At 31.3% G+C, this 17,435-nt stretch overlaps 1 protein-coding gene across 8 annotated transcripts in view; it reads left to right on the top strand.

The window, feature by feature from the left end:
• The window catches only part of LOC143230374 (dystrobrevin alpha-like), a 49,972-nt gene extending 33,787 nt beyond the window's left edge, over window positions 1–16,185 (top strand). For 4 of the 8 annotated variants that reach the window (XM_076463851.1, XM_076463849.1, XM_076463850.1 and 1 more), the window contains 3 exons: window positions 5,153–5,206; window positions 6,189–6,382; window positions 8,115–16,185. In XM_076463851.1, the coding sequence (XP_076319966.1) occupies window positions 5,153–5,206; window positions 6,189–6,382; window positions 8,115–8,138 (272 nt within the window). In that variant the 3' untranslated portion in view covers window positions 8,139–16,185. Of the gene's footprint in view, window positions 1–5,152; window positions 5,207–6,091; window positions 6,383–7,317; window positions 7,392–8,114 lie in introns of those variants that run through there. The other 4 variants (XR_013016418.1, XM_076463852.1, XM_076463853.1 and 1 more) reach the window with 4 other exon arrangements.
• Window positions 16,186–17,435: the final 1,250 nt, after the last annotated feature.

The following is a 17,435-nucleotide window of genomic DNA, read 5'->3' as shown; positions in this document are numbered from 1 at the left end:
GAAATAGTGTTCCATAAGACCATCTTGGCATTTTCCAGGTGGTACAAAATTATTCAGTGCCATACACAATCATGGGCTATCATGAATAAAGCAGAAAGGATTTTCTTCCATCCCTGCTGACTCTTGGATTGAATAAATCAGGGTTGTTTTGCTTCTTAGAATAGGGAACATGGTTCACCAATTGTACCATTCTCAGTGTGTCATTTCTTGGGACTCCACACTGCAAATTCTCCCACCCCTTTTCATCACAGTTTCTCTTGAGTGATGCTTGAACATTTTGTTCTATTCAAGAAGCATAGAGCAAAGCTAGATACCCTCCTACCCATAACCTGGGATGGCTTTTCAGTATGTCTGGAGTAGCATCAGCCTACATGAGAGCCTTCCATATAATTCCAAAGATAAAACATTGAACCTCATCTGCATGGCTGGGGTTTGAATGACTCTCATGAGCATGAACAATATTTCCAGACAAGATGTAATTGATATTGTAGGAGCAGTCAGTTCTGGAATAGGTGGTCCCTCCTTACATGCTTCTTTCCCAGAATCAGTATGGACCCCACTGGTGTGCTACATCACTATCTATTTGCATGCATTTTTTACATGAATGCTTTCTGTCTGGATCTTACCCTCACTAGCCCCTTCACCTTATCAGTATTCTAGCTAAAGTGTGAGAAGAGTGTTTTGGAAGTTTACATTTTCCTATACTGAAAATGTATTTCTTAATACTTATTTCACACTTTCCTACCCTTTTCCTCTCCCAGGTGACTGGTGTTTTGATCTGATATATTTGCCAGTGTTGAAAAAGTGAATAACAAGTAATAACAGGAAGCTTGTATACAAATCTGGTATAGAGGGTGTATTGATGTAGGTGGAAAGAGTCACAAGATTAAAATTGCTTTGGGGCTATACAGTGCAATGGAACAACTGAAGAAAGCAAAGTATAATTCATAAAAATGCTTAGATGGACACAGAAGAGAAACTTTCATTAGGAAAAAGCTAAAGTGTGAGATGAGGTAATTATTATAGGAAATATATATTTGGTACAGGAAAATGTGAATGCTTATACTTTATTTAACACTTAAATGGCTTGAACTTCAGCATTGGGTGTTGCCATCCAGTTGCTTTTCCCCTTGTTTGCAGTTCAAAATTTATGACAGTGGCAGATAGCTTTAGTAGTTCTACATTAATAAAAACAAGAAGAGCAAGTTTAGTTGCAGTGGATATGTTTAATGGCAAAAGAAATGTTTTGATAACTAAACTGATGCATGTTCACAGCATGACACTGATCTAAGATGACCTCCAGTTGGCATGGCAGTTATTGTGGTTTTGTGTTATGCAGAAAATAGTTCATCAGATATAGTTTAGATCATAATAAAATTTGTAATACTCTCTGTTTTAGCTTGAATTTCAAATTATTTATTTCCAACTTTGTAATTCAAGTGTTAAAACATTGACCTAGTTTTTCAGTTACAAATTTGTGATCCTATATTGTATTGTGTGAAAATGTTGTATTACTGCACATGTAACACTGCTAGTCTAGGCAAGTTAAAATTAAAATATATCAGAATCATAGCAGCCAACACATGTACAAAGTTATCTATGAGCTTGTCCATTTATACAAATAGCAGCTGATTACATATCCAGTGCCATGAAAAATAATAGCAGGATATGAATTCAAAAGTATTTTTTCTTGGTAAGAAAAGGACTAGTAGTAGGCCCAAAATAACAGATGTCATGAAAGACTTGATGGGAACTGTTACAAGCCATTGCAATACTTATTTTACAGTTGCTTTTTAGCATCAATGTGATGGTGTCCGTTAAACATAAGCACTATCTGGTAGGTGTGTAGAAAGTACTGATTAGAAAAATGTATCAAATTATTCTTTTAATATTTATTAAAAAATATATAGTCAGTGTTGATGGAGCTGCCCTATTAAAAATATTACCAACATTTGGGAGAAGTTCCCGTCTCTTATTTTCATTGAATATGAGTAGAAAGCCCAGTGGTAACAGGAATATCAGTAGATAATTTAAAGGCATATACAAAAAAAGGATAATATTACAACATGTAATGATGATAGTGTTTTATAGTAAGCTGAGTCTTAATATTAAACAGTGATAAAACTTGTTCTAAGAATTCATGTCTGACATGTTTTAATATATTAAGGAAGTGTGCAACTAAAACTGCATTTGTTTAAAAAGGAATAGATTTTTTTCAAAGCTTGAATGATTGGCTATTTTTAATATTAATGTAAATGTTAGAAGGTCTATAATACAGAATGAAGAAACCTACACCAGAAGTAGTTACAGCATGAAGACTTTATTTTAGATGGTAAGAACATGAGAGTATTGAAGCCAAGTAATATAATTCTTCCATGTGTCTTTTACTAATTAGCACATCTCTGATGCAACTAATAAGTTGTTTCTTTGTGAAAGAGATTTAGTTAAAGTGTTTTACAATCCCTAGTGTATCTCAACTTTGTTTGACATTAAGCCTAAAATGCCAACAAGACATCACCTAGTTGATCTAGATTTATTTGCAGTTTTTTAATATGTTTTCAATAAATGCCTCTTTATTCCTTTGGAGAGCCCTGATGGGTGGATCAGATTTTAATGTTATTATGACAACTGGTTCCTGGAGGTCATCATTCTCAGATGCAGAGTCCTTTGCAGCTGCACTATCCAGTTCAAACATCGATTTATGCAGTTCATGAGAAAATGAAATAACATTTCCTTCTGCTACTTCTGTTTGTTACAGAGCACTTGAGAGTTAATACTGACAAATCCATCAGATGGAATGCAAGTTTCTTAGTCCACTTTGCAGTTCATCTTTTGTTGTATTGGATAATACACTTCAGTTTCATTTTTGGCTCACCATCTTTTTATATTTCTTTCTGCTATCAGCAACTGAGGAATTATGCATGGTATACATCATCATAACTAAACTCTTATCAATCCACATGAGGAGTAGTAAGTTGTCTTTCTGTTGCCATGGCACTTTCCAGTTTCAAGGATGATGAATCCATCATTGACTCAAACAGTTCCACAAGTTTGTATCTGGTTTGTAAGCAAATGACTATACTAGTGCCCCATTGTAAAAGGTATCCATTTACACCCTGTAATTCTGATTATACAAAGATATAAGATCATCATCACAAATTTGAATCACAGAGCATCCCATACCACAGTAAAGGTTGTAGTTCCAAGTTTACCCCAAACCTGATCCACAAACTATATAATTCTTCATACTGTATTTGTCTAGTTTCTCAGGATAATAGGCTCTAAATATAAGCCTTCCTCTTTTCATTTCAACATCCCCTCATCTAATAGCAAATGCTCTTTGTAAGGCATGTACAATGTTTGGACCTTCATATGATGTGATTATAAACTGGGTATACTTTGTATAGTCTATCATTACATAGGTTGGGCCATGCATCATTGTTATTTAAATGTAGAAACTTATCAATCATAAGGAATCTTTCTCTTGGCATGACACTATTGAGAAATGGCATCTGTAGTCAAATACATGTTCATCTGAGGGTTTGTTTTTTTTTATTACACCAGCACGAAAAACAGGTCCCAAAGAAATTTGACCTGACATTCCCAGGTGGTTAAGGTGCTCGACTCATAATCTGATGGTCATGGGTTCAAATCCCCATTATACGAAACATGCTCACCCTTTCAGCCATGGGGGCATTATAATGTGGTGGTCAATCCCAATATTTCTTGGTGGTATAGAAATGTGATGTTCCACAAGATTGCTAGAAAGTTATCTGTGTCGTGATAATTGCCATCAACATGTCCATTCCAGACCATAGCACCTATGAACTGCTTGGGTAAAGTTGAAGAGGATGAAGAGGTGCTTTAAGTGAATAACTCAGTATGGTTGGCTTTTCAGAAAATAAGGTTTTATAGTTATCCATTGCACTGTTTTTGGTGGTGATATTCCTCTAGACTATCCATTGCATTATTACCCTTCTTTGAGTGGAGTTTGGGAGTTCTTACCACTTTATAGTTCCAAGCTACTGGTGTGGTTGACCATGAAGACACCTTCCTGATTGGATTCCCTAAAAAGGTTGCTTACAATCATTCAGTTGAGAGTAGGCCAGTGGGTTTCTGCTGATGTAGGTGTGATGTGGCTTTGGCAGGAGTTTATCCATCCCCTCATTAGATAACGTGGCCTCCTTATTTCATTTACACATTCAACAATATCTGCTACCACTGGAGTTGATCCACTTCCTTACAAAATGATGTGGCATCCTTATGCCATTTACAATACTGTGAAATTGATCCATCACCTTAAAGTTGTAATTTTCAATCAAAAGGATTGAACTGGATCAACTCCAGTTGGTATGTAACAGAAGGCCACAACAACCATTATCTCTCAGCTCTTAGTTTCTGAGGACCAAAAAATGCCCTTCCTTTTGATGCTGTAAATATTAGGTCTGAAGCATGTTATGGTGCTTGTTAACAGCCTTTTGCTTTCCCTATTAGAACCTTTTATTGCAGATAATCTGAGTCTGTAGAAATAATAATTAGAAACATTAACTTTGCCATCAACATTATATATTCTCTGTTGTTTTTTTTAGCAACCTTTGTCTTTCAGTCTTATGAAAAGAAAATCCATTTAAAAAGCTTATATTAAAAAAATATCAGTATAAAAATTCTGTTATAATTAAATATTGTTTGAAACTGTAGACTGTAACCACTTTAAAGTTTGAGCAGAGGATTCAACAGAAGATTGCAAAAATCCAGAGAAAAAGGTAAATGTCAGAGAGAAAAATGTGTAAAACATTTCCAAAGTTCGAAGCAAGAGTGAAGCAAAAAAGAGGACCACACTGAAGAATCAGTTTAGGCACAAAAATTCAGAGCAAGAGTGAAAGATATAAAAAAGGAGGACCACATTGAAACACTGAAATTCATGTTCCTGGAGAACTCCAGTACTTGACATTTAAGGCCTTGTGGTGGCTAATAAATGCTTATCACACATGATGAGAGTACTTTGCCCATTACCTTATATTTACTAACATTAGAAAATAAAATAATTCTTAATTAGTCATTAGTTTAAAGATACAGACTTGAGTATTCTTATTTAAATTTCTCATCTAAAATAAAAATATTAACAAGTTAAAAAATGCTTAATATTAAACAGGCTCTGAAGATGAAGAAGAAAATGGGAGTAGAAAAGTGATTAGTAATGGCAGGGGTAAGTTCTTCTGAATGAATATTTCTAAAGTTTAAAAATTTCTCCCTGTATCTTTGCTTAATCACCATTTTGAATATCTTCTGTGCCGTTAGAAAATTGTTTTCCTTGCTGTATTTTGAGGAGAGATTTCTGTAAAACTTTTTTATTGTACCCATGAGGGGATTTTTTTCTGCAAATCTTTCATGCTGTTTAGTTTTCATTGAGGAAAGTTTTTTTTTACCATTAAGCTTTGGTGCTGCACATTAGAGAAGAGTTTGTTGCATAAAACTTGTGTACTCTTCCTTGAAAAAGTCTTGAAATACTGATTTTCTTTGTTTAATTTCTTAATTGTTATTGGAAGTCAATTACCTTGAAGCAATTGCATCAAAACTTGTAAGAGTCATTTATAAACCTATACTGTGTTAAAAATTATACTAAGTTAAAAATATAATTTTTTTTGCTTTTTAAGAAATTTAATTTATGAGGTGACTAAAACTGTCTTACAATCATCAAGATTATAATGGAATAATTTTCCAACTTAAATAATGTAACGTTTCCATACCTTCATTAAAGTCACTGGCACAAGTCTGAAAAAGATTTTGAAATGATCCCTTACAGTTTTAAAACATTTTATGGGTTATTTTCCCCTCTTATAGGTAAGCATCCGATATTTGAGTACTTCATTGTTTAAGCAGGCACTAGATTAACTTTAAAAATCAAGCATTGTTGTAGCATTTTATTATTGGCATCTGGATTATATTAAAGTTATTAACATTTTCTGTACAAATGTGTGCCAACTACTAAATTTACAGTAGAACTATTTGGCACATAAAGTTACAAAGGGACAACTTACGATGCTGAGAAGATGTGATATATTTTCTTATGACTCTTTCTTAACTAATTCAGGGTAAAAAACACACACAAAGAAAAAGAAAGTGGGAAGACATTTTATTTTAACCTGATACAGAGAAACCTTAGATTTGAAAGCCTTTTTTTTGGAAAGGTTTTGAAACTGAAGGATCAGAATGTGCCACAGACAGTTTTAAAGTGGGTGGAACACTGTGGAGGGAAGAAAGACAGCTGGAACAGGAAAGCCATTTTCTTGTTGAATTAGAATCTAGAAAGTTGCACACAGGTAATGAAAAAAGCAGTCACCTGAGTTTAGATCCAGGAACTGACAATGACAATGATCCAAGGGTAGGATAATTATTCTTTTCAAACAAAAATTTAAGTTTCTGTGCAAGATTTTTATTGTTTGTACAGCAGAAAAAATTTCTATGAATAACTATTGTTTTTACTAACATTTATCATCAGTTTTTTAAAAGTAGCTTTTAAGCTTTTAATAAAAACAAAACTTTTGTGAGCTCCATATACAGTGAGAAGTTTTGTTGGTGAAAACAAGACAGTAACAGGTTTATAAAATTCCATTTTTCTATTAAAATAGTTTTCTTGCATCTATATGTGTTTAATGTAAGCATTATAAACTTCTAATTAAATATACAAAGTACTATCAGTAAGTATGCTTCTCTACGTAACAACTAAGTTATAATATTGTTAGTAAGCATGCTTCTCTATTTAAACATGGCTAAGTTAACATATTTTCAGTGTGTATGCTTCTGTTATTAAACAAAACTAAATTATTGTTATTAAGTGTGCTAATCTACTTTACATAACTAAATGTTTAGGATACTGTTTTAGAGAGCATGCCTTTCTTCTTCAATATAGCTTAATTAAAATAAACTTAACAGAAGTACTCATATAGTAATTAAGTTTATTTTTGTACTTCAATACAATTTAATAAAGGCAATCAATGTGAACCTTTTTCTCATCCTAAAATCAGTGCAATGTAGGAGATAAACTCCTCTGTTATAAAGTATGTATTAGAAGGTCTTCTTGTGGTGTTACAGTCACACTTATTTTGAAGAACCTAAATATTTTTCACAAATTAGCCATTTGTAGTGATGTGTATTTCATTAGATTCTTATGCATCTAACCAGTACGTTAATGTGATTTGTTTTTAAATTTGTTAATGAATCTTTGGAACATCAAAAATGAAGGAATTGTAACATTATATTTTTATATCCTTTTGAATGGTGAATAGTGAATTTATTATTGTGATGTTTTTGTTATAGAAACCGATATCAGTGGTGTAGCTAGGGTTTTCAGCGCCCAGGGACAAAGTTTTTGCGCCCTCTCGTGACAAAACGTAAGCCATTATTTCTAATTATGTAACATCAATTTGCCCCAATGCTGTGCCCAGGGATAGATGTACCCCTTGTTCCCCCTAGCTACGCCACTGATTGATATGTCAGTGTTGTGTTTATGTGACATAGTAACATGTTTTAATCACTTGAATGTTAAAATTCCTTGGAGTAACATTCTGTGTTTTTTTATCATTTTTTGTGCAGTTTTTTTTTATGTTGAATGTTATGACCTATTGCTTTATGGTTTCTTCTTTGTTTAATTTTTGTATCGGAATAGTCTAATTTTCATATTATATATAATTTAACTTAGCTCATCAAAGATATTCAAACCAGTATGATAAAAGTTCATTACAGTTCTTGTTATTATGACTGTTATGCATCTAATTCTTTTAGTGTACCAGGTGTAAACTTGTTTCACAACTTAGAATATAAATTTTAGTCAACATGTGTACATAATAGTAAAAACAAAAAGGATTGTTACATCTTTGTAAAGTTCAAATAGTGTGAAATAAAAATGCTAACATTTGAAAAACTTGTATGCATATAAGACATATACGTTCACACAATCCTTTTATATATTCATAAAATCTTATAACAAGAACATTTTTTGTAGTAAGTACTTCGATTTCATTCTTAACACCCATGTAGAAGCATGTCATTTTTAAGTTTCTTCTGATTTTTTTAAGTTTATTTTCTTCTGTTTTTGAGTTTATTTGTGTTTCCAGTCTGTTCCTGCCAGATGTAGTTGAGCTGTACATCTAATCACATAGCGTAGTGGCTTTAGACAAGCTTCTTTCTTCAAACCTCAGGATCTTGCCTACTTCCATCATCATGGATCACTTACTACAGATGATGAAAGTTATGTCCGTACAGATGATGAAGAAGGAGGAAGCACTGATTGGGAAGAGACCATGAGAAGATGGGTGAATCGCTAAGAAAACAACACTACTTATTCATCAGGAGTTTCATCATTCAGTCAGTGCTCCATTGTAATTGTCTTACTGTTCCTTGGAAATGTAAACAAACTTCATGTTACTTTGCAATACCAAGTATTTTTGGGTTTCTTAAGATTCATGTTTACCTGAAAATATATTTATGCTCTATAGTCTTCTGTATTGCTGAAAGGCTTATTATAAGTTATTATAAGATAGAGTATTTTAGTCTGCTTTTCCTGGTTGAAAACAAATAATATGCATCACTGTATGTTTATATGCAGAAATGCCTACATATATACTCAAGTCAATAAAAAGGAAGAAGGAATCAGAATGTATGAAAATGTATGAACATATCAGGGTTTGTACTAGTGTATACTCTCTTAAAACATTATTTCTGCCATGCTTATTTTCAATGTATGTTCTTAAATTAGAAATATTTGTGTGAAGAAATTAATTAGTTTTGTAAAGTTTTGCTCTGTACGTATGAGAAAATGTTGTTTGTTTTAAGTTTGGTGTTGTTAGAGTTCTTATCTTTATTTGGTGAGACAACATTGAATAGTTTTTCATGCTCTTAGTGTGATATTAAGAAAAGTTTTATGTTTGAGACAATGTCAAATGCCATGGATGTTGCAAGCTCAATGTTAAGAAACCTCTGGTTCTTGTTTGAAATTTCTTGAAATGCTGTTCGTGTTACTTGATAGGTATTAGCAATTTGTTACCTGTATGTGATGAAAACAACAAAATTTCAAAATGAAAAATCAAACAAAACCTGCAACAGTAGTAGTGTATAAGGCATATTGTAAGTGTAATGCTTATTATTGAGAAAGTAGCTGCTACTTTGCCTTTAAAGGATGTTTTTTATTATGTTTGCGTCATGTAACTATAATTGAAATATGCTAAAATTTACAGTAAATTGGGAAAGAAAAAGTATTGTAAGAAATTATGAACACCCATGCAGGAGCATGTCATTTTTTTGGTTCTTCTCTTTTTGAGTTTATGGTTTTTCCAGTCTGTTCCTGCCAGATCTAGCCGAGCTGTACATCTAATCACGTAGTGTAGTGGCTTTAAACGAGTTTCTTTCTTCAGACCTCAGGACCTTGCCCACTTCCATTGCAATGCATTGCTTACCACAGATGATGAAAGTTACATTTGTAGCTTTAAAGTAATAAATTAGAAAATTGTAATTGGTTGGTTATGGTTGAAATATATGCTAAAGTTTATACTACATTGGAAAAACTGTCATCTCAAGTTCTTAATAGCTTTGTTGTTTTGATTTCTTCTTTGATAATAGGGAATCTTAGTAATTATTTTTATTCAAGGGTGGAAGTTAACCTGAATTCTGATATATTTAGTTGCTGTTTCTCCAGTCAAGTTCTTTGAGTTATATAAAGAAAAATGTTAAGATATTACAGCTATTAAATGAACTTGTTTGGGAAAAAAAGTTTTTAATCTTTTATGCCATGATGGTGCTTTTAAAACTTTGATCTACCTGTTTTTTTCTCATGCATGAATATTTTATTTAGTTATTACTTATTAGAGGTTAACTGGTATGTACCCACTTACACATAGTAGCTAATACAGACCTTCTGTTTGAATATTATAGATTATTACTTTATTAATAGATGCTTTTGGATAGAAATGTAAGGTTTTATTAGCTTACATAATTATTAATTAATCCTTTATGACATCATGTTTTTCATTAATTGTAGCCTTATATTTAATCAAATTAAACAGGCATACTAGTCACTAGGCCTATTAATTATATGTTTGTTATTTGTAAGGTTATACAGAAACGTTTCCTAAAGTTTATCATGTCATAAATGGTATATTGTGTATCTTTTGCTAAATGTTTTCATATATTATGTAGTCACTAACTGAAATTTTAATTGTCAATGTGACAATTTTTAAACTTGCAACTTTTCCATTTTCGTTTTGATGTAAATGAACAAAACAACTGGTTATGGTTTGGTATCCACTAGTAGAAAGAGTGTCTTGTTCTTTGAACTACTTCTCATTACAACTTGTTACAAAACTACATTTGTTTGCCTTTCAAAGTGTATACAGTACATACTAAAGGTGCAAGATATGAGACGTTGAGAGCATGTAGGACCACAGAAGTTGTCATGACCTATTAAGAAAGCCAATAATACATACAAGATAGATCTATCTTCATTAGAGAAGAGAAAAGATGACTCACTTTCTGAAGAGTTCTTAGGTTATCCACTTTACTTCTGTATAATACTAAGTAGTCATTATAGTTATCATTATTATAGTTATCAGTTTTGCAAAGACTTACATTTTTCAAATATTCATTTGTCTACTTCACTAATTTGTACTTTATCTAGTAATCACTCTCTTCATGCAGCCATCATTACATCATATATGTTTGGTATATGTGCATGTGTGTATGTATGTGTGTTTGTTTTACTATCTATTTCTATAGTTGTGACACTTAAAAAGATAATATTATGAATCCAGATGTAGTGTAGAAAGTTTAGTAATTTGTTTGTTGTTGTTTTTTTTATTGAATTTAGTATTATTTGAAAGTTAGTGTAGAAATTTGGAACGTTTCTGTGATGGTGATTTTTTTGAAAATGTGAAAAGTGTTCTTGAAGTCAATCACACTTTACAATGATGATATACAAAAGAAAATAATATATAATTTAAAGTACAGGTTAAATTTATAATGGTTTTAGGATATATCTTTAAGAGACTGTTGCCTCCCTTTTACCTATATACTAATTTAATGAACAGGCTTAAAATATTAGCCATTTTGAAGAATGGAGAGGTTTGTTATATTTGTTTAAAGAAACCAAGGGAAAATGTATTGGCCTATTCAAAGTCTGATTCTATGTGTGTTCGTGTATTGGTTGTTAAAGTATGTAAAATTGCCCATAATCTTCTACATATCCTCTTGTGCCTCACTGCAGCCAAAAAGTACAAACCCTTGGGGTAAATGATACTTGCAGCTTTTTAGTTTGGTGTAAGAAATTGTAGCTGATTGCTTGTGAAATACATTTAATGCACTGGGTTGGGTTTATTAGTTTGGAACATAGGTTAGAAATACATTAAAATATTGTAATGGTTGTCTATTGGTGGATCAGTGTTAAAATACCCAATTTATAACACTAAAATCCAGGATTCGATTCTCAGTAGTGGACATAGTACACATTGGCATTGTGTAGCTATATACAGAAGAAAGCTAACAACAACATTGCATAATTAAATAAGTTGTGACCATTAAAAGCATTGAGGGTTATACAAGATAAAGAATGTATTCTGATTGTTACAGGAATTAATATCACATAGTCATGAAATACAGTTTGCTTTGTTATATGTGTTAGATTTCGTTTTATGCTTTGTCATCGTATGAACTCTGGTTTAAAATTACTTACTTTTTTTCACCCAGGAAAAGGGTCTCTTTGTTAATGTCAAATACTTTAAAATGTTCTGATAAGAATCAAACTTATTTTATTAAAAAAGAAAATTTGCTGAATTGTAGATTATAAATTGAAGATTTATGTTGTATGCATATAAGTGCCATGTCTACATCACTTTCACAGTTCAATTTGTAGCATTATTGTGTTTGACCAAGTATAATAATACATTGCACATAGATGGTCAGCTTTACAGGTAGTAAATATTCCATAGCTATCACTTGATTAGAAAAATCTTTAGAGACTTGTTCCCATTGATTCAGTCTTAAGTATGTCCATTTACTTATTGTTCTAGTTGTTATTACCATGGACAGCCTCAACTGATGTCTTAGGTAATTGTAAGCAAGTAAATGTAAAACTCTATCATAAAGGGCTAATGTGCAACTTTACAGAAAAGTAGGTAAACTGTATTGATATACATCAGGAGAAAGTGTACTGGGAGCTGGTATTCTCTATAATTGATTGTTCTGTTGTGTGATAACCTGAAAATGGAGAGCTTACCAAAGGTAGCAGGTTGTGAATAGGGTAGCAACGACAAAGTTTTGTACAAATGTCATTTATCATTAGCCATGAAAAATTACTTCTTTAACTGAGATCATGAGCATTATTTAGTGCACTTAAAAATTCTAATGATTTAATTATCAAATAAATATCTATAAATGTTCTAGTCAAAGTAACAAGTATTAAAAGGTTAAATGAATATATAGAGCCCATATTATTTAGTTTCACACTTGCTAACTTTTCCTGATTAGCTTTATAAGATCATCAGTGGTTAGTAAACATAGTACACAGTTTCTCCTTGGCATATAGCACTTTTATAATTTAAGATTAAGGCTCATATTCATTGCTTAATGATTCACTTGATAACACTGCTCTCACTAAAGAATTTATAAAATTGTTATTATTCAGAATCTGCTTGTTTTGAGGTGTGATAACCAAACCCAATGTTACTGTTTCAATGGTTTTGAAGAAATAGGAACATTTTTGGGTTGATCACTAGGCAGAAGTGTTAACCAAGTGACCAATTGAATCTACACATCTCTCAGTTTTGGTAGAACTCTTGTGCTGTGACAATCAAATTATAAAGCCCATAATCCATTTATTTCCTACTAGGTATCAATTTTAAAGGCACTGACAAGAAAAATCAAAAACTCATAATTAAAACAGATTATGAAATTTTGAGGTTTACCTTGTTTTGAAGTTATATTTTCAAAGCAAGCATTTTTAGACATATGTAATTTTAGAGTAAAAGAAGGACCAAGTTAATACTGCCATCTTCTGTGAACATTATATGTACATCAGCTAACTTTAAATTACTTAATTAAAACTTCACTTTAACAATTTTGTTATGTTTGTATACATTTCATCTTTTAGAATACTGACACTGATGTGGGAATAGTATTTTGCATATCCCAGCCATTTAGCAGTTTTTATTAAGAAAAAGGTGTTATTGTATTCTTGTTGCAGAAAAGAATATTTTTATCAAAATTACATTATTAATATTTGTTTTGAAGATTATTTTAAATGCATGAATAATTCAATAACATTTTATTTATGGGCCAGATTCACGTTACATTTATCTGTTACAAGACTTGAAGCTCATTTATACCTTATTTTTCAGGTAAAGAACATTTTAAATCAGACATTAAAAATGTAGTAAATTGTTTTTTGTTTCCTGCAGACAAGATAGAACCCAGGACCTCTTGCTTGTCAGAGTTAACTAAAATAGCTAACCCACTATCAAATATTAGTAAGGCACTTTTTTAACAACTTAAACTAAATTATTCTTTCTTTTTTTGTTGTTAAAAGTGAGGCCTTGTGTTGGGTTGCAGTTTTTGTATAGTAATCAGATTGATTTGGCTTGATATCAAATATGAGACCTTTTAACATACCAGAGGAATTTTCTACCTGCTTACTTAAAAGATTAACTGTAATAGCTCTTCACTAATGGAACCCTATCTAACAACTCAAAGTACCATACTTTAAGGCTTGATATGAATCAATATAACTGCTCAACAATAACATAAGATCATCTTTTTTGATGTGTATACAAAAAAAACAACAACCAGTTAATTAATTAGCATGTAATGCACACATTAGATAACATATAAGTACAGAATATCTTTTATGCCTTGTATGGTCCTTGCTATGTGTTAAAATTTACATTCACTTAATCACAGGCAGATTGGCAAGGGGAATAGCCAGCATATCACTTTCCCACATCACTTAAAGCAAGCCCCTCTTTATCTCTGACCACACTAGATTATGCTTCCCTCTCCATGAATGGTCTTGTTTTATCATAGTGCAATATATAGTTTTATTTTATTTTAATGGTAACTGCACATGTTCACTAGCATTATAGTGTACATTTGTTGTTCTCTTGTAATTTTTTTTTTTAATAGAAAATAGAGCTTTAAAGGAAGTGATAAATTTGAATTACAGGAAATCTATCACTTTTGTACTATATAGATTTTTCACTTTATTAGTTCTCCTAGTCAAAGAGACTTTAGTGAAAGGTTCTTCATGTAATTTATTTTATTTTGATTTAGAATTTGAAGCTTAATATATAAGATCTAGCCTCCTGTGAATCAGAAAAGTATTATTAAATGTAATGGCTACCAAGTTTTCTGTTGTATTTATTTGGTAAATATGTTGATTGCTGGAACATAATTTTTGTGAAATGGAATGGCCTCAATATATACAGAAGGTCTCAACTACTTTTGTGGGTGTCATTTAAAACAATTCAAAACAATTTCATTTTGATAGAGAATATTCATGGAAAGGTCTCACAAGCTACACCTCCAAAGACTTGAAGTGGTAGTTTGTATTAGGTTTCTGATTCACTTATTTTGAAAAAATTGGCAGCTTTTTAAAATTATCATGTTTTTATTTCTTTATTTTTATAGCAGTATCATGAATTTAATAATGCATGTTTTAAAAAGTTTAGATAATGTAAAGTAGCCATATTTTGTAGATGGGGAACACTTTTATATATTTTTTTACCTGTAATCACCATAATTCCAAATTCAGGGAGTAATGGAGAAGTTTGAAGTATTAGTGCTAGTTGTTTTGCTCTGATGAGAGTTTGCTTTAGGACTGTATTGTTCTAAACAAACAAAAAAACGATCAAAGCAGCAGTAGAAGGTCATAGCTATGGCAATGGCATCAGTGTCATCACATGATGGTGAAATACATTAATGTATAAAAATGATATATATACATGCAATCACTCTGTTATAATATAAATTGTCTTAAGTGTTCAATCATAAATTAGGCCTAAGAAAAATGTACCGTACTCAGTATTTAATAATGAAGCATTGAAGGTAGAAATTCTTCTAAACTTCTTTAGTAGACTCCAGTCTATCTATCATTATATAATGTCCAGTTGAAAATATTACTGAAATTCATTTATTTCAACATGCAACTTTGTATAATTTGTTAGCTGATATTTACCCTACAAAAATTCATATACTTTTGTTAATCTATGTTGAAATAAAATACGAGTAATCTTACTTATCTGTACTAGTATGTCCCAGATATCTTGTCATAGTATTAAAGTTTCAAATAGTAAAAAAAACATAATCTAGTCCAACATTTAGACTATACTTCATCCTGCCATCTTAAATTCACAAACAAGAAATATAGGTTACATGGAAAAACAAAAAACATAGTAAGAAAAAAAACATTTCTTGCAAATGTTAATTACTTGTATACTATCCAACACAGTTGTTTCAAATCTGCAATCAAAATAACAGATAAAACTGATTATATAAAAGTTCTGTTAAAATTAAGTACGTAATGTCATCACGCAGTTTCTTCCACCATTATGCTTGTTTACTTGTGTATCAAAGACAGTATTTACAGATGTAAAGACAATATCTGAATATTTTTTCTCCAATTTTGGTGTTTAAGAAAATGTTTATATTACAATTAAGCTTTGTAAAAAAGACTTGTATACAGGAAATTTAGTATATAGTAAAAGAAGTGATTAACAAAATAGAAGGATGATGAGTTCATAATTTGTATACAAGAAATTTTGTAATAGTAAAAAACGTGTTTCATAAAATACAGGTTCTAAATTTGGAAGGATTATGAGTGAATAATTTTGTAAACTAGTGACATTACATTATCCAACCAACCATTCCACACATTCAGTTCAAAGCTGATGATAATATATTTGGTTAGATTTCTAGAGATGTACAAGTCCAAATTCTTTTAAAGTTTTGTGGTTAAATATACTGAATGAAATAAAGTGTTGGACTTTGTATTGACTTTTGTGTCCAATCAGAAGAGTTGTATTAATTTGATATTGTCTTTTCCTTTTTTTGCATTGTTACTAAAAATTAAAGTTATCCGTATTTTTGTTAGACATCTATGTAAATATAATCTATTATAATCTGTGAAAATAAATTTCCTCTGATTTTTTTTCTTATAGTAGTGATTTTATCTAATCTGTAAATAAATATTTTTGATAGCGGAAATTATATTCAAGAACTACATATGCCTATAGTTTTTAAATATGGATTTAAATATGGTACTATAATGTTATTAGTCTTGTGATATTCCTTAATATATTTTTTCTTTCATTCATAACAAACAAGAATTTTATCAATACAAGGTTTTGAGGGAACCGTATTCATATTTGTATCCTTTTTTTTCCAAAACAGTAAGTACCCTTGCAAAGGTAAATTTTCGTGAATGTTTCGTTAAATTTATAAAACCAGTGTGTATGTGTGTTTGTTAAGTATTTGATTGGGTGAAGTGAACGATAAAATTATCAGATTGAACGTCACATTTCCATATTAATACAATCACACATAGTACATGTATGCACTACTGAAATAACATGTAAGCATTCTCCATCCTTTTAGGGTGCTTTTTCATAAATAACTTAAAGTTTCAATGCTGACATAATGATTATGTATTAAAGTTAGATATCATTGTCTTAGTTTGTTACACCTCGGGATAACTGATGCCGAACGTTCACATCAATATTAACTTATTAACAGTGTGGCAAAACGTTTCAGTGACATAAAAATATTTGGTACTCTGACGCACACTTTGACGAAAACGAGAAATATTTAAAAGTTCTGAATACAATTAAGATACCAGCAGTGTAGCGAAAGTTTGTATACACGTTTGATTTGTTTCAGTGTACTACAGTAATACCTCGATATGCGTATATTCGATAAACAGTTTCGGTATAACTTTGTATTATTCGCTATTATTTTACGCAGAAAGCCAAAAATAAAGTAGATTAACAAATAAGTACACCGAAATGAATATGTAAATTTGTTGGTTTATGCTACGATGTAAATAAGAATAAAAGTATAAGATATGGATTCTTAAACGTTCCGCATCGAGATGGTCATATGTTGTTTATTAACATTCATCTCGGCTAACAGGTTTGATGTGTTGGGTAGAATTCCTTACAAACTTTATAAACTAAACTTAGTTTAGTGAAGAAGGCAAAAAAAGTTCACACTTCATTCCGTCACCTAAAAACTGTTCCTTCTTACCAGAGTACAGCGGTATGTCTCCGGATTTACAACGCTAAAATCAGGGGTTCGATTCCCCTCGGTGGGTTAAGCAGATAGTCCGATGTGGCTTTGCTATAAGAAAAACGCACACTCCTTCTTACCAGTGGACGAAAGAGTGCCTCAACCTGGTCCAT

Source organism: Tachypleus tridentatus, chromosome 10 (genome assembly GCF_004210375.1).
Source record: "Tachypleus tridentatus isolate NWPU-2018 chromosome 10, ASM421037v1, whole genome shotgun sequence".
NCBI classification, from domain to species: Eukaryota; Metazoa; Arthropoda; class Merostomata; order Xiphosura; family Limulidae; genus Tachypleus; species Tachypleus tridentatus.
Note: the sequence above shows the minus strand (reverse complement) of the source record. Positions and strands in the feature narration are given on the sequence as shown.